The 18562-nt window shown below is 35.2% G+C and overlaps 1 protein-coding gene across 3 annotated transcripts; it reads right to left on the bottom strand.

The window, feature by feature from the left end:
- Window positions 1-1172: 1172 nt before the first annotated feature.
- On the bottom strand, window positions 1173-16584 carry LOC137026836 (protein SSUH2 homolog). 3 transcript variants are annotated; one of them, XM_067394372.1, is made up of 13 exons: window positions 15890-16584; window positions 15753-15808; window positions 9966-10070; window positions 8642-8717; window positions 7458-7587; window positions 7227-7287; window positions 6774-6895; window positions 5938-6000; window positions 5605-5687; window positions 4034-4126; window positions 3209-3314; window positions 3020-3127; window positions 1173-2128 (listed from the first exon to the last, which is right to left on the bottom strand). In XM_067394372.1, exons 1-13 carry the CDS (start codon window positions 15907-15909, stop codon window positions 1988-1990), a joined length of 1164 nt encoding a protein of 387 aa, XP_067250473.1. In that variant the 5' UTR covers window positions 15910-16584; the 3' UTR covers window positions 1173-1987. The 3 variants fall into 3 exon arrangements, with proteins under 3 accessions (XP_067250473.1, XP_067250475.1, XP_067250474.1); XM_067394374.1 differs by lacking the exon at window positions 15753-15808; XM_067394373.1 differs by lacking the exons at window positions 15753-15808; window positions 15890-16584 and adding an exon at window positions 10382-12927.
- Window positions 16585-18562: the final 1978 nt, after the last annotated feature.

Genomic DNA, 18562 nt, shown 5'->3' with positions numbered 1-18562 from the left:
GCTACTAAAAGACATATTTAAAACAGTTAACGTGACTACAGTGGTTCAACCTTAATGTTATGAAGCGACTAAAGAGAATATTTTGCTTTTTTGGCGCACAATACATAGCGACTTTATTCAACAATATGTAGTGATGGGTGATTTCAAAACACTGCTTCATAAAGCTTCAAAGCTTTCCATATCTTTTGTTTCCGAGCGCATATCAAACTGCTAAAGTCAGACCCCCCAGGGGTGACCCATTGAAATTTTGAAACACTTATGACGTAATGAAGCCTCGTTTACAGAAATCACATGACTTTGGCCGTTTGATACACACTTTGAACCACTGATTCAAAACAAAAGCTTCAAAGCTTCATGAAGCAGTGTTTTTAAATCGGCCTTTACTAGATATTGTTGTATAAAGTCATTATTTAGTTTTTTTTGCCGCACAAAAAGTATTCTCGTCACTTCGTAACATTAAGGTTGAACCACTGTAGTCACATGAACTGTTTTATAGATGTCTTTAGTAGCTTTCTGAAAGTGTTAATTATCTTGCAGTCAATAGAGGCCTCACTGAGCCATCAGATTTTATCAAAAATATCTTAATTTGTGTTCTGAAGATGAATGAATGTCTTATGGGTTTGGAATGACATGAGGGTGAGTAATTATTGTAATTATACAAGCACTTCTTGTGTTTTTTTGCCTCAAGTTTTCATGCCTGTAACTCAAGAAGTATTAAAGATATCTTATCCTTTTAGATTCTGGTTCTTAACAAACTTTCCTTTTGGTATATTCATTTTAAAGGCCCTCGATGTTTCAGTCCCAGAGATATGGACATGTTAATGTATTTTCAAAACTTTTCTTTTGATACTTCAGCTGATACTTATTGCATTTATTGCATTAAACAAAATCAAAAATTTGAGCCGGGACACTCTGGTTGAGTTGACACGGAATGACCTATGTAACAGAACTAGTTAGTTGTTGCTCTTCAGTTGTCAGTATATCCGTCAACTTTGGTTTGTGGTCATGATAAATGGAAATTTAGTTCAAGATCACCAATGAGTAGGTCTTTGTGACCACATAACCACAGGCTTGCCACTGCCTTTTTTCCATTAAACAGTATAGCCAACATACCACACACACGCAAACAATTCAGCAAACAAGATTTCTGAAACCATACTGAAAATGTAAATTAATTTATTTTTTTAAATCATGGAAAAAATTATTAGTTCTAGTGAGTTTGGTTTTAGTATGTTTGGCACAGTTTAAAAAAAAAAAACATATCAATCTTAGTGTAACAACTTTTTACCTTTCACTTCTTAGCTAGCACACATTAAAATGTATATCTGGACAGTATTCCATTGTTCTCAAGCAAGTGTGTATGAGAATGAAGATATCACTAAGCTTAAAATGAAAAAGTGTGTTTATGAATTTCATAGAGTCATATTTTATCCTTTTTAGGCAAACCAAAAATGTAAATATAATAATATTTACATATTAAAATATCACTAAAAACAACTATTTAATCATCAATGAACTATTTAATAACAGTGACACCAGGTCAAATAAAAATCTGATAAAGTCCTTAATACTGAGCTCCAAATGTCTAGTCTTACTTTAACACATATTAATTAAGACTAAGTACAAAAAAATAAAAAAATAAAATAAAAATAACCTTTTGGTGACATGATTTTTTCTAAACTCACAGTTTATTATATCGTTATTATAGATTTATGGCAGGCTATATTGCAGATTGTACAGTTTTCTAAAAAAATTGCATTAATCTAAGAGAGGTTTAGTAATTCACATTTGGTCAGATTGAGACAGATAACATGTTACAAAAATCTACATAGACAGAAGCTGCATAATCAATGACCTATTGTTTTGTGTCTGTCAACTATATGTATATTTTCCAATACATCCCACAATCATTACATTTGTTCATATTAATGGATATATAGCGTTTATACTGGACTTGTACTGCATATCGGGTCAGGTGTATCAGATGTCACATGACAGAACAGCAGCAGGTGGCAGGATAGTCATCGGCGTTCACTTTAAACTCATTTCCATACACATAGTAAAGATGGGATTTTCCTTTCCACATGTAGCTCACTTTGGTAATGGGAATGAGCTCAACTGTCTGCCTCTGGAACAGGACAGATGAAATTACAGAATTAATTATTCAAGATTAAGCATAATGATTGTCTCTAGTTACAGTCAAACTTATATACAGTGGCATGAAAGTATGTGAATCACTTGCAGTATCTATGAAAATGTGAATAATTTTAACAAAATTAGAGAGATCATACAAAATGCATGTTATTTTTTATTTAGTACTGTCCTGAATAAGAAATTTTACATAAAAAGATGTTTACAAGATTACTTGAAAAATATCTGAATTTATTAAAATAACCCCGATCCATGACTGTTTGTGTGTTTTGTGATGATTGTTCATGAGTCTCTTGTTTGTCCTGAGCAGTTAAACTGAGCTGTTCTTCAGAAAAATCCTCCAGCTCCTGCAGATTCTTCAGTTTTACAGCATTGTTTGCATATTTGAACACTTTCTAACAATGACTATGATTTTGAGATTCATCTTTTCACACAGTCACTGCTGGAAAGGGTTCAAATATGCAAAAAATCCTTAAAAACAGAAGAATCTGCAGGACCTGGAGGATTTTTCTGAAGAACATTTGGCAGTTTAACTGCTTAGAACAAACAGAGGACTCATGAACAACCATCACATTGTGAATTATATGTAAACATCGTTTATGTAAAATTTCTTATTCAGGACAGTACCAAATAAAAAAACAACATGCATTTTGTATGCTCACTCTTATTTTGTTAAAATTATTCACATTTTCACAGATTCTGCAAGTGGTTCACATTCTTTTTCATGCAACTGTAATGCAAAATAAATTGTGCATTACATTTTTTTAGTTTTTAAACAAAAAAAATATAGTTAGATATAATGAATAAAAAGTCATATGATAAAAACGAACAATATAAAATGTCTGGAAGCACACAAACACAGCTGTACCTGTTGTAATATGCGGGAGGTTTGGGCGTATTTCCCCTGATGTTCTCTTATTAAGCGCTCAGAAGCTTGTGCAACAGAAACATCAGGGAAGCCCATCACTGGATAGACCTACAGTAAACACACACATCTGTTGAACTTTTGCTCTTTCTTTTTACTGCTCACTACATGTACACTACAGTCTGTGCTTACCATATACTGGGCGTCTTTGAAGAGCTCCTTCCCTGAAACATTCTCCAGCTTTTCCACTTGTAGACCACTCAAATGTTGCGCTACGAAATCATCCTTCTCAGTGCTCCTGAAATAGTAAAATAAATAGCTTCCAGAATTAAACAACTTAGTTTGAAAGACTTCTGAATATTATGAAATGATTAATAACTGACTTGATTTTTAAATTCAAAGAAAATATATGACTATGGGAAAAATGACTTCAATGTAAATCTATGTTGTTGTTTTTTTTTGCCCAGTGTGATTAGAAAAGTAACAGCATATCTCTCCTCAACAAACTGCTTGATTTATGTCTGTAGCACAACCAGTGAGGATTGAGTTAACCCAAAGACTATAGATATAAAAAGACGGTGCACTCCTATTACTTATGAATGAGAATACGCCCCGCCTTCTAAATAAAAGAGCCAATTACTGACTGGTAAAGTCATTGCATCAATGCAACTACCGTTACAAGCTCCCATTCCCACAGAAACCTGAGACTCGCACTTAGGGCTCCACATGCTCTAACTTGAAAAATAAGCTTTTTGAGCATTAGAAACAACATTTATGGGACAGTTCATGTCAGATTTTTTAATTATGAGTTCAGCAAGCAGATTTTGAGATTTCAGGATTCCCTTATTCAAATGGATTTAATAGTTTTGGATTCCTAAAATAGCTGCAAAGGTGTTGCAAATATGGTCGCCAAGAAAAGAAAGTTAACCCTTTAGTTAACCCTAAGTCTGAGCATAGTGTGTAGTAATAGACATGCTTGCCTTAGCAAACACTAGTGTTAAATCATGTAGATCATACCATTTAACAATAAGGTTGATGAAGACGAGCAGCTGTCTCTTTCCACGGCAGGTGTCACACTGGGAAGAGCCGCTGCCGCTACATGAACTGCAGCTGAAAGACACCAGACAACATGTCAAAGCTAAGAAAACACCCAACCACAGCTACTCACTGAAACCCCCAGAAGGATTTCATCAGAATTAAATACATAGTAGCTAAAATAAACTAAAATAAAATATTTTTTATTTAACCCTCTGGCCCTCTTCGGTCATTTTTGACCAAAAAATGTTATAATTTGAAATGTTAAAAATCATAGCTTCATCAGAATGAGATGATACTTGCTGACTTTTGTTGCATTAGCAATATGAACACAAAAAAAAAATAAATAAATAAAAAAAAAAAATCAATGACATGATTCGGACATGTTAAAGGGTCGTAAAAAAATAGTCACACTTACCTTCTTCATAGGAAATTAATGTACGAAAAAATATGGAAACTCAGAGAATGTTTTGTTGGTACAAACTACAAATCAGACACTGTGCAGAAAAAAAGTGCACAGCAATGAAGGGGGGGACACCCCTAAATGCCAAGAGTGCAAAATAGACACATATATATATATATATGAACTAGCACAACTATATATATATATATAGCAAGTTTATGCAAATGTGTGAAATAAAATCAATAATTCAGCCACAAAGCAGTACAAAAATGAATAGCAAGAAAGAAGTTACACTCAAAAACATTAAGAGTACAAAAGAGAAACACCCACTCAAACACACACTCACTCACACACATTCACAGACACACACACACCATTATACACACACAAATGAGCGGTGTGGCTGTAACAATATGGTAAAATTGAGACAAAACTCAAAGATCAGACCCAGATTTATTAAGCTGTAAAAAAACATTCCTGTTCATTTTTGTTATATTTTTATTGAATTTTTATGTTATGTGTAACAAAATGCGTTCCTCAGTGTTCAGGTTTGACTGTAGTAAAATTAATGCAAAAACTGACACTTCAAATCAACATTTCCAACAAAAAAAATCTAAATCTTGACAAAAAGTAGTCTTTGAGAATGTCTAAGTATAAATCCAAATCTTAATAAAAAATAAGTATTTGTGTCTAAAAACCACTAGAGAATTTATAAGCCACTATATATATAACTCTATAGGAATCTAGTGGTGACAACATGGCATTACAATAAGTTTTTCTTTTTTTACCACCACCAGATGGCACTAATCTACCTTCAACATCTATTTTAACATGGAATACTACTTTAATTGGAAAAATAATAATAAAAAATATATTAGAAATAAAATTGTGTATTATTTTCAATTTGGAAAATAGCTAATTAAAAAAAATGTATAATATTGCATAGTATCATAAAATAATCTCAAAATTTTATAGAATAATCAAAAAATATTATTGAACAAAACTATATTACATTGGTTTTCCTGAAAAACAAAAAAAGCGAAATTTCAAGGCTTCGGTCACTTTTGACCATAAAGAAGGCAAGTGTGAGTCCTAAACGAAGAGGGCCAGTAAATTAAAATAGAAAATAATAAAGTAAATAAAGACTTACTTTTCACGTCCGCGCCCATTGCAATGCGAGCAGCGGTCATCAGTCTGACGGTAACCAGAACCGTTACACACCCAACAGACTTTCTGCACATGGACAACAATAAAGGACAAACAGTTCATACATTTGGTTAATTTACATCATATGAACCGAATGAAAACCATTATGTGGCTTGTGAGCACATTTCCAATACAATTAAACTTGGATTCTTCTCCAGGCACTATATAAAGGAGTACTTTTATAAAATACATATTTTCCTCTGTGAAAATACTTTTGAGAACAATTAAATTCCTGTCATGCAGCTGGATCAGTCTGTGCTAGTCAAAACTGACTTACGTTTCCAGCTCCAGCACAGGTGTTACAGGGGTTTCTTCCCATTCCAAGACACAAGTGACAGTTCTAGGGTACAAAAACAGAATTTAATATGATATGACTGGTTGAATACAAGCATTATTGGGATGTTTACCTGCATCAGTAAACCAAAAAGTACTTTTTACTATTTTTACTATTTTTTCTCATAGGGATTTTTAAAAAGTATTTCCAGCTAAGAAGTAAATCACAACATTTTGATTTGAAGCAAAAATAGTTGAAAATCAGGAAAAAAGGTACAAGACTGTGAACCTACAGTAATAGCTCTATATTTACAAAATGTTGCAAATATATGCAAATATTTATTTACATCATTCCCAGTACTTCATTGGAGTGGGCGGGTCTTTTAGTTTAATTTGCTTGCTCGATTCTCTGATTGGTGGAGATTTCTTAGCAGAATCATGGGTAATGTAGTCTACAGATTCTGCAGTTAAGCATGATTATTTTAAACATAAGTTAAAATTACGCAGGCTAATGGTTTTCAACAAATGCATATACCACTGATTAACAACCTTGTAGCTCACAGTAGGTCTTATCTTTTGCATTCCCCAATAGGGAAAATAAATGGGATTTTTAATGAATGAATGGGATGTACTAGAACCAGACTGTTGCTTGCACTCTATAGTAGCTCTACAAACAGAACAATGCAAATGAAAGTAATTTTGTAATCTTCTAGAAGATTAAATAAAATGTTGCCAAAACCTTTAGAATGTGTTGATGTTTAATGCAGAAATGCTGTGATGAAGTGTGTGATGAATGAGATCTGCTCTCTTAATGGTGGATCTTGTGGTTAAAGGTCAAACCTTGACTGAGGAAGTGTAGGGCACTCGAATGGTCTGCTTGTGCTCTTGAAAGAAGGCCGGAGGTTGAGCTGCGATCTGCCACGGTCCTAAAGCAGGTTGAACACCAGCATCCACAGGCTGCCCTGAGAGAGGAGGACACAGAATGAATCAGTTTGTTAAATGTCCAAAAGCCGTGGCTGATGAGGTATTAAAGCATATTTCCTACTTGGTTTAAAGAAAGTTAAAAATGAAAGGGGAAGTTGACATTTTTACAGTGTGACCTAATGAAACCAAAGGTTCATTGCCCAGCATTTGTATCAACACGGACGTGAACTCATTAGATTTACATCATGAGATCGGATTTACATCCCTTTTTGTGGAGACAAATGTATGTAACAGATTGTAAATGGAGCCAAAAGACAATTTGATCAAGATGCATGAAGTGTAAACAGGCCCAGTATGACTTCTGGGTACCTGTGTAAGGCTCCTGACTCCATTCAGTAGATCTGGACTCCGTGAACGTCTCCAAACGATACTGTGAACAGAATAAGCAGATGCATATTAATAAACCATCCAGAGCAATTTTTTGTCCCATCAGCCACAAAGAACATCAACATTATGCATGTCTAAAAAACTCTACTAGTTGCTACTTTTCTACCCCACATACTGGAGAAGATGCTCATAATGATTTATCATAGGTCTCACCCTGTAGGTGTTAAAGGACTCCAAGTTGGTTATAACTCCTTCTTCGACGGGGGCAGAACTATAGCAGCACTGGCTGGAGACGTACGTTGCGAAAGCTTCACGTGCTCTCTCCTCTGAGATGGACGGTATACTGTTATATTTGAGAAAGGATCAATATGTGGGTGAACTTTGCACATGATCAACAGGGTGTGTTGTAGAGTTAGTATTTGTCAATCTTGATCCTGGAAGACCCCACCATGACATTTTTTACGTGTTTTAATAGACTGGCACACCCAATTCAGGTCAAAGTGCACATTAATGAGCTAATAAAGTGAATCAGCAGATATATATTTTCATGTACTATGGCCTATTTATATTGTCTGAGGGAAAAAGTGTGATGTTATAAAAACATATTGCATTGCTAAATTAAATCTTTTTTTATTGTTACTGTACTGTCAAAACTAAATTGTTAAAAAAAAACATTATTTAATTTAATTCATAATTATTTAAAAAAATATATTTAAATTCAATTCTAATTTGTTTGCATAGTACAGTAAATAAATAATTGATAACCAATTGATAAAAATTGCAATTAAAATTTAAAATGTCATTTACAAAATTATACATGTTCTTGATTGCTGGGCTGCAATTTGCCACAAAAATATAGATTTTTATTAATTATAAATTATACAATATAATTAATATTTATTTAAATATTAATATAAATGATACTTTATATAAATATAAAATAATTATTATTTTTATTATTATTACTAAATAAAAATATTAAACTGAGGAAATATCACAATTGTAATTTTTTTTCGCTGTAAAAAAAAAAAAAAAAAAAAAAATATATATATATATATATTATAGGAAGGCATAGTGTAAATGAACACAGGGAAGGCATAGTGTAAAGAATAGGAAGGCATAGTGTAAATGAACACAGCGAGTGCTGTGCTTCACTCTGAAACAAACAGCATATATATTTGTTAAATTAAATCACAGCCTTTGCATGTTGTTGTTGCTTTTTTTTTTTTTCAATAAATCATTAAGCCCTAGTTTGAGACCCCAAAGAGGTAGGACACATCTAATCTGAAGAACGCACATCTTGTACAATGATTTCTTTTGGTGGGCGGGCGACCATACAGTGTTAAAGATTCACTGCGTGCATTGTGTGTTTTCTGGATAAAGAGAAAAGCTCTTACTTCCAGCTTGGTGGGCTGGGGGCTTGTTCAGGCACAGGCATCGGTACAGATGGCATTGGAGGAGGAAGATATCCACCTATGAAATGAGAGACACATCAGTAATAAATCTAGGGGCTTATGTGTTTTTGTGCTCTGAAAACTACAAGTGCATTTAAGTCCTCCTGGGAAGTTCACATTTCAAATGCATTAAAATAACTTTGGTTGGAGCAGGATAGTGATGTACCTTTTCATTTCTACAAAATGATGAATAAAGAATGTGCATTTGGTTTGTTTTTACTCAATTTATGAAGGCACTGTAAATTAAATTGTAATATATTCTATCATACTGTAATTGTATAATACTATGCTATTTTGAACATGCAACATGTACATTAAAAAAAAACATTTCATTCATTATAACAAATTTAACACTGCATTCATTGCATCTCACTGACATGCCCCAATTCAGAAATTTTCTACTCTTAATTATGACCTTTGACATTCACGTGCCTTCAATTCATACATACGATCTTTCCGACAAGACGTGAACAACATGAGCCTGTGCTAGGGGTTGAACGACCTCAGAATTTTTGAAGTGGACTGTATTTGCAAAAAGCTTAAATTGATCACTTCATAACTAAAATCAGACCTAGAACTTCCTTAATTCCCCTTTAATTATTTAATTCCTTTATTTTTTAATAATAAATATTAATCAATGCAACCCTCTCCATTGACTTTGTATTGCGTAAAGCTGCCTCCTTGTCATTTCTGACTTACACCAAAAACAGAGCAATGTCTAAAAGCTACTATGTGACAGGGTGTACAGCAAACAAGCTAAATCACCCAGAACTAAGTTTTTATAAACTGTCGACCCCCCAAAAAATGAGAGTTTAAGGACAAAAAAGTGGACACTGAGGCATACTGAGTTTCAGATTCCCACAGTTCACCCATTCTTCCTGCTGATGCCTCACATTTTATTGCCTGTATCCACTTTTGTCTCCTTAAAGGCTGGCTTTTATGGTTCGGTAGCTTAAAAAACTTGTTTGCTGTACACTCTGTCACACAGCAGCTTTTAGGCATTGTTCTGTCTTTTGTCAGAAGCAAGAAATGACAAGGAGGTAGCTTAATGCAATTCGAAGTCAATGGAGAGGGTTGGATTGTCCCCCACCCTGGTGTGGGCATGGCCTAAATGACTTTATAGATTTGAATGGTCAAAATCACGTGATAGCAACTAGGCAGAGATTTAAAGTCAACTAGACAACCCCTTGCATGTGAACATTTGCTCATGTTGAAGCATTTCCATTAGCTGCTTTGCTTTTAGAGACATATTTTGCATGCTTCTTACCTCCTCCACCAGCCACTGTTCCTTCATATCCAGGGACGGTATCAAACATGTTTGCTGGAGGAGCGGACGGTCCGTAGGAGCTTGCTGCAGGTGGGGCTGCCATGGCTGATGGCATTCAAATAAACCAGTTATGGAAGTTACACAGTGGTTTTACCCTCCCCAAAAAAAAAGACATTTGCTAAAGACCACTGCTAAAATTCTGTTATCATAAAAAAATAATGTCACTATAAACATTTTTTCTTTCTACTGCACAACTTTCTGAAATATTTTATTTGGATTGGTCAATCACAGCAGAACTGAAATATCTTTGTAAAAAGTCTATAAATAGCCAGTTAATAATAGTCTTCAGCTGCTTAGTCAAGGAAGCTGTAGAAAATGTTATGAAAGTCTGCACCCAAAAATAGTAAGAGACTTACTTTAACTTGAACTGATTATTGCTGTCGTTAAGACTCCTGAAGCCAGTGTTTTTCTCGTTGTGAGCAGCGAGCACACTAATGCCTATGGGTGTAGGTCCGGAGTACTTATTTGTAAAGGAATGCACGGTTTACATACGAGAGCTGCTTCTATTGGATGGTGTTCAATGGAGGAGTGGGTGTATTGGATTGTAAAGAGATAAACTAAGTTGGCCAGTTGTGACAAGCGTTACTTGGGAAATCATATGTACGTACCATAAGAGTATGTACCATAGTACCTAACTCACGGAATAAGATAGTAAAACGTTCACTCACGCTAGAATGAGCAGAACACAAACAAAGGATGCATTCACTCTAGAGAGAGCGCAAGAAAAGACGAAGTGCAAATGAATAACCACTAACCGCTGCATTTTCTTGAGACAGATTCTTTTAAAATAACAGTTTTAATTTGACACGGCACATTAAAAACACGACGCTGAGTGATTGACTCCTGTAAGGCAGTCGTACGAAATATGTTGCGCGCTTATTATGATATCTACGGTAATCCGAGTCTAAACTCTTCAGCAACACCAGCATATCAATCAAATACCACAAACGCATTAAATGTTCTTCTTAAGAAGAAGAAGAAAAAAAAAAGATTTCTTAAGAAAATATCTGAGAAGATTTTTTTCAAGTATTGCACTTAGTAATATTCTTACGAACTTTGGCAATTTATCTAAGGCACAATATGTAGGATTTTTTGATTGAAATATCCAAAAACCACTAGAACAGTGTTATATATTTTGTTAACTTGTCTACTTATATTATCGCAGATGTTTCCAAAGTTTAAAGGGTTAGTTCTCCCAAAAATGAAAATTCTGTCATTTATTGCTCACCTTTATTAATCTTCAGAACAAACATTTTTACCATGTCTCATGGCAATATGGTACTCCGAAATATACCATGGATGAAATCCGATAGCTCCGTGAGGCCTCCATAGGGAGAAACGGACACTTCCTCTCTCAAGATCCATAAAGGTACTAAAAAAATATTTAAATCGGTTCATGTGAGTACACTGGTTCAATGTTAATATTAGGGGAGAGTGGGGTAATGTGAGACACCCCCTGTATCTCGGCAACGGAACACATTTGTGGTTATGTGACAATTATGTTTTCAAGCCCCTCACATTTCCCCTTGGCCATGAAGGAGAGGACCTCATGGTGTAGTGCTAAGCATGTTTTTTTTTCACAAAAATATTTATTTTGCATGTAAAAGTAAATTTTCTTGCGGTCAACTTAATCAACTGTTGTGCCAAAGCAAAATGATTCAGGTAGAAAAACTTACATCATACATGTTGATGAACTACCAACATATAAAACCATGTGATGATGCTAGCTGAAGATTAGCCTGAATTGCTAAGAGAGATCTTTTTTTTTTTTCTAAAATAAGTAGTGGTGGGGTAAAGTGAGACATGAGGCACAAGTTAAATTTAGTCTTAAACATATTTTAATGTAATATTACATTACATATGTTTTATTTTTAATGTCATAAACATTGTAGAAAAACACCAGGAAAGACAACCTCTGGGGCAAAACACCCCGAGGAGAATGATGTGGCACATGTTGTGGTAAAGAAGCTGCCGCAACCTAAAAGGCCTGGAGAGATGGAGAGAGCAGCTCCTCATCTTTCCCTGTAACCTTCAGGGCTGGAATGTAGAGTAGGCCTAGTTGTAGAGTTTGAAAGTAGGCTGATGTTCTAATACAGGTGGATCTAGTCCTGTGTTCTGAGTCCCAGGCTGTTCTAGCTGGTTCTGATTGTGCTTTGCTCTGACCTCCAGACACTAGCTGTCTCTAAGGGTGCATTCACACTTGTAGTTCGGTTTGTTGGGTTATATTTGGTCCGGACCAAAGAAGAAGAAGAAACATTTAGTCCTGGTCCAATTAGCGTTCAGATTGGCAATTTTATCACCGAACCAAAAGATACATTCAGGGATACATTCACAATGTGATTGGTCAGATTTAAGACAGTGTTCTAATCTAACTGGTTCTATCTGTCATTTGAATGTTAATTGAAATATTTTGAATTCTATTATGTTGTATTTGATTTTGTTCAGAGTTACTTTCTAGTGTTTAGAAAAAAAATGTGCTTAATTGACCAATCCCCATGATTCTGTTACTAGTCCGACATTAGTTCTGGAATGTATGGTTGTCAAGCTAGCGGTCAGGATTCGAACTGTTACAACATGTTTTATTATGGTACTTTCAGTGTGGAAAAAGTAAGCGGATCAGTTTACCCCCTTGATTTCTCTGGTCAGTCTCAGTTTACCCCTAAGCTGGGGTAAAGTGAGACACATGACGACTTTTTTTAAAACAATCATATTTTCACTGACCTTCGTCCTGAATACATTCTGATAATTTCTATGGCTAGGAAACATCCTGAATTAATGGGAAATGTGTACATTTTACTGATATATCATTTTAGCTCGCTTATAGGGGAGCAAATGTAAAAAATGTCTCACTTTACCCCATTCACCCAAGCGATGAGAATACTTTTGGAGCGCCAAAAAACCAAAATAACGACTTATTTAGTGATGGCTGATTTCAAAACACTGCTTCGTGAAGCATTGGATCATAAATGAATCAGTGTGTCAAATCATGATTCAGATTGCGTTTCAAACTGCCAACGGCTGAAATCTCGTGACTTTGGCGCCTTGAACAGCAGATCCGACACACTGATTCATTATGCTCCGATGCTTCCTGAAGCAGTGTTTTGAAATCGGCCATCACTATATAAGTCGTTATTTAGTTTTTTTTGGCGCTCCAAATATATTTTTGTTGCTTTATAATATTAATATTGAACCACATACTCACATGAACTGATTTAAAAATGTTTTTATAACCTTTATGGATCTTGAGAGAGGAAGTGTCCATTGCTCCCTATGGAGGCCTCACGGAGCTATCGGATTTCAACTAAAATATCTTAATTTGTGTTCTGAAGATTAACAAAGGTCTTATGGGTGTGGAACGGCATGAGGGCAAGTAATAAATGACAGAATTTTCACTTTTGGGTGAACTAACCCTTTAAATCCAGAGAAATAAGCAATTTTTAACCAGGACACAGATGGTGCGTTCCAAACGGGATATATCGGCCTATGAAGGGCACTTCGGAGTGAAAACAATCATGGCCACCATATTGAAGGGTCGTTCCACACCCAAGTGCTCAAAACTGGCCACTTCAAAGGGCCCTTCGGAATGAAGGATTTCGAAGGGTACAACTGATGGACACTTCGGGCCCCCATGATCCTTTGCACAGGTTGTTTGAGGTCACAGAATAGGTACAGGAGGTTAGGAGTTCGATTTTACCTATAAATGTATAGTATTTTTCTACACTACTGCAATATTTATAAGAGTTAGATTTGGTGCATTATTATGGACTTCAACAAAAATACTTTACAGCTCCCTTTATCAGTCAAAGTAAACTAAAGTAAACCGTAAACCAGGGGAAAAAAGACAAAGGCGCCTCCTTGCTTGTCTCGTTAAGATGACGCTGAAGTGCGTTCCAAAAAAAATACACTCAAATGTATCTAATATGATAAAACAGCACTGCGTTACCCCACATTCGCTTGACCGGAAGAAGCGGCATAATAAAAGTTCTTGAGCTGCCATGTGTTGCACTCGTCTCTCATTAGCAATCGCTCCAGTGGCCTCGTTCAGCTCCCACAGCACTCGCCCCTGCTCTGCTTCATACAGTAACGTTAATGTCATCCATGAACATGATTTCTGCCCGAGTCCCGTTGGATTGTTTTCCCCTCCTGTGAGGTGAAGACAACATCTCCCATGATTCCGCGCTGTCATCATGCTATGCCTTTCTTTTGAATAGGTGACCTCTAGTGGCAAAAGTTTACATATTGTGCCTTTAAGAAATTTTCTTAACTTCTTTCTTAAAAGGTTAGTTCACTCAAAAATGAAAATAATGTCATTTATTACTTTAAGACCTTTGTTAATCTTCAGAACACAAATTAAGATATTTTAGTTGAAATCCGATGGCTCCGTGAGACCTGCAAGGGAGCAATGACATTTCCTCTCTCAAGATCCATAAAAGGTACTAAAAACATATTTAAATAACATATTTAATAACATATTTAATGAATCAGCGTATCGAATCATGATTTGGATTGCGTGTCAAACTGCCAAACTTCTGAAATCATTTGACTTTTAAATTAAATTAGTTTGATGTAAATTAGTTGAAATCAGTTAATGTGAGTTCAGTGGTTCAATATTAGTATTATAAAGTGACGAGAATATTTTTTGTGCACCAAAAAACAAAACAAAATAATGACTAATTTAGAGATGGCCAATTTCAAAACACTGCTTCAGGAAGCATCGGAGCGTTATGAATCTTCTGTGTCGAATCAGCTGTTTGGAGCGCCAAAGTCTCATGATTTCAGCAGTTTGACACGTGATCCAAATCATGATTCGATACGCGGATTCTTTAAATATGTTATTTAAATATGTTTTAGTACCTTTATGGATCTTGAAAGAGGAAGTGTCATTGCTCCCTATGCAGGCCTCACTGAGCCATCGGATTTCAACTAAAATATCTTAATTTGTGTTCCGAAGATAAACAAAGGTCTTACGGGTGTGGAACGGCATGAGGGTGAGTAATAAATGACATTATTTTCATTTTAGGGTGAACTAACCCTTTAAGAAGATTTTCTGGTACTTTGATATATACCGTGGTACTGAAAGTCATATTTCATGGCATTTACATGTGCTGCAGACAGGACACTTTCAAGAATATCATGATACTACCATAAAACCATGTCCAAATAAGTAGCACAATAAAAAATAAGTGCCATAATCATGATAAAAAGGTTCGTCAAAAAACACCATTCTTTTTGTAATATACAAAACAGGCCAATACACCTATTTAACAATGTTTTCACAATTTTAAGAGTTGTTTATACAATAAAACAGTGGTAACTTGGTATAAGTAACACTTTTGAACATTTATTTTGTGAATTATGATTTTACAGTCGCATTATGGTACTGTGGTACAGTAATGGCATAAGATGAATATAGTATTTTGAATTTTACAATTATATAGCTACTACCAAAAAGTGCAGTTTTACATATATATAAAACAATTGTGCAGTTTTGTATGGCATACCACATGGTAGTATAGCATAGGCTTTGACATTTTTCCCCACAGTAAGTTATGCACAGCGATAGTTTTACGTAAACATTTAGCGTTGTTTTGAATACCGCAGAGTGGCGTTAAGCGGAAACTCTGGTTACCATGGTAATATTATTTCTATCGTAGCATTTAAAAGGCAGTGGATGTCATCGAAAGGAAATCAATCGGTGATTGCGTAAAAATCACAACAAACTCTTACCTGGAACTGGTAATCCATAACCCGGGTTAACTGTGCCGTAATTAGGTCCATAGTCACTTCAGAACAAGTTTAATAAAGTCAGTTTGTGCACTTTTTGAAACAGAAACAATATTGATTACGAAGACTTTTAATCTTACCTCACGATCGGTCTCTCCATTTTGGAAACGCAGTGAGAAATAGCAAGAGTTCCTGAAATGTTTAACAGTTTCCTCTTGCTTTACGCATCATGTGATCGTGTCATTTCCTTAATGATTTCATTACAAGTATAACAGAGGTCAACAATAGGCCATTGCTCAGTGTACACAGTCGTTCATTGTATAGAAAAGTAGCAAACCTCGCTAATATTGGAGTCGGTGCGCATACCACAAGAGCAAAGTGCAGTTTCGATTTTGTTGGGTTGTGTGGATTTAATACGAAACTTTGACGCAACTTTCGCGTTCCCCGAGAAACTTCACAAAACAATCAAGAGTTTTGAGAGCAAAAGTTCCTCTTGGGAACATAAAAGCACTGAAATATAATTTTTCCTCCCATTTTATATTATTTTACCATGTATTTTCACCATGTCCCCGTTTCATACTGACGCTAAATGCATGAACTACTAAATCCACCTGTTGTTAAATATGATAAGGAGTCGAAAAGAAAATCCCGAGAGTGCAGTTTACTTCAGACGAGGAGTCGCTGCTTAGAAACATGAAGACTCCACCCACCCACACAAACAACCTCAGACTGCAATTATCAGCAGGTGATCATTCCCTTTCTCCACAAGAGTCTATCATTTCACACTTCTTTCATGTCACAGCATTTCACAGCTCACTTAAATCAGCTAAGAACATGATGGGAGAAACGAAGCTTTTCAAAGCTTCGAATCAATTGAACCGCTTCTCAAAATGATTCACTCGAAGCAAGCGTTCGAAACGCCACACGCTGGTGACCCCTGCTGGTCAGAACAGTGTAAATGCAACAAAAACGCAGGCAAAATATACATAAACACACTTTTTACAAACCCATTGCAAAAGTTTTATTGAAAGTAAAATACAATTAACTAATCATCTAATAAGATTAAACATCAAGTGTCTGTATATGTGTTCTTTTATCAATTTTCAGGGCTTGTTTTGTTTGTTCCATGGATGGCTCAGCTAAACAGGTCAACAAGAGAATATTAGCTATTAATATTCCTTTTAATTATACTAATGTGTAATTAAAACGTCTACAAATGTATAAAATTGATCAGAGTTCAGGTAAAAACCATAGACACTGGGGGGCGATCTCAGTGAATCCGAATGATTCATGGGTTCACAGAGATCGCCCCCAAGCGGTGAACCATTGAAATAAACAGTTATGACGTAACGAAGCCTCGTTTTCTGAAATCACGTGACTTTGGCAGTTTGATACACGCTCCGAACCACTGATTCGAATAAAAAGATTCGAAACAAATGATTCATAAATGTTTCAAAGCTTCATAAAGAAGTGTTTCTAAATCGCCGATCACTACATTTTAGTAAAATGCAGAATTTACAACAGTGGATCCGCTTCAAATGCTGCCTGTTCAATCTGTTTTTATATCCTTTATATCCTAAACTTGTTCAGGTTACGATGAATACTTAATCCAAAAATAAATAATCATTTTCAAATTAATGTAGCCTAATTTACTCAGTGCCTTTTAATAGACTTAAATGTCAGTCTGATTATCACACAAAAAACTTGAAATATTGCACTCAAGTCATGCATATGGGCTACTTATGATACTTTTATGACACATTTTTGCTTTTTTTGTGCATTTTTGAAGTTAACAGTCATAGTTTCTACATATTTTGTAGAGATTCTTTAAAAAATGCATTTGTTATACAGTAAATGACTTTTTTATTCATTTAAAGGTATTTGACAAATCAACCCAACATCATCTAACTGCCAAACAATAATTTTTGGGTGAGTAATATCTTAAAATTCTTAACATTAAATATATCCATATGACATTTTGATATTTTCAGGCACACTATGCATCATACAGTAATGACATGACTATGATGTAAATGGGAAATGACGTAACTGTTGCCCTAAACAACCTATTTTTAAAATATGAATAGAAATGCCACTTTTTTTCCACAGTCCACCATTTCCCTTATAAATACTAATCTGCCATTGGCTCAGATAACAGCAATAGCCTGTTGCCTGGTAACATCGCTAGATTACTTGTGTTTGAGAGAGAAACGCTGCTTTTGTGTCTCTGTCCCTGTTTTCCTTTATTTTTCTAACAATAATGTTTATACTACACACCCATCTAAATTTCTAACAGCACGCCCACTGATGATGGCCTTTTTTATGAAACGAGGACATTATTTTGCAATCTGTCATCAGTGAAATTATTTTGCAGCTTGATATGAAGCATAATGCAAAAGCTGACAGTATGCATCACGCCACATGTCAAAACTTTGAAATGCATGTCACACTTCCCTGACTATTATTGAACACTCTCTCCTCAGTCAATAGGTCATGAAATGGTGTAAAATAAGTCTTTCATTAAGAAATGTGACGGTCTTTAGATGTGAAATTGACTGGGACAACTGCAGCTTTAATGAATTTTGGCTCAGAATGAATTCATACCAAAGAGTTCCTAATGGCAGTGCTAACAGCAGCTAATGAACACGTTAAAACACAGTCGAGTTTGTTATCACTGAAAATAATCCAGTTAATGCCAGAAAGGCAGCTTTACCCAGATGCTAGAATCATTGAAGGGGTCCTATTATGCCCTTTTACAAAGTCTTGATTTTGTTTTTGGGGTGTACTAGAATATGCTTTCATGCTTGATTGTT

The sequence above is a fragment of the Chanodichthys erythropterus genome, chromosome 9 (assembly GCF_024489055.1).
Source record: "Chanodichthys erythropterus isolate Z2021 chromosome 9, ASM2448905v1, whole genome shotgun sequence".
In the NCBI taxonomy this organism is placed as follows: domain Eukaryota; kingdom Metazoa; phylum Chordata; class Actinopteri; order Cypriniformes; family Xenocyprididae; genus Chanodichthys; species Chanodichthys erythropterus.
The sequence above is the reverse complement of the archived record's forward strand: the minus strand, read 5'-3'. Positions and strand labels throughout refer to the sequence as shown.

What these genes read in the sequence shown, in the direction of transcription:
- LOC137026836 (XM_067394372.1), bottom strand. Translation starts at nt 15,909, where the DNA reads ATGGAGAGACCGATCGTGAG. An exon ending in CCCAGCCCACCAAGCTGGAA is followed by an intron (nt 7,588 to 8,641) that starts GTAAGAGCTTTT and finishes CAAATATAACAG; the next exon opens with TATACCGTCCATCTCAGAGG. An exon ending in ATCAACCTTATTGTTAAATG is followed by an intron (nt 3,315 to 4,033) that starts GTATGATCTACA and finishes TTACTATTTCAG; the next exon opens with GAGCACTGAGAAGGATGATT.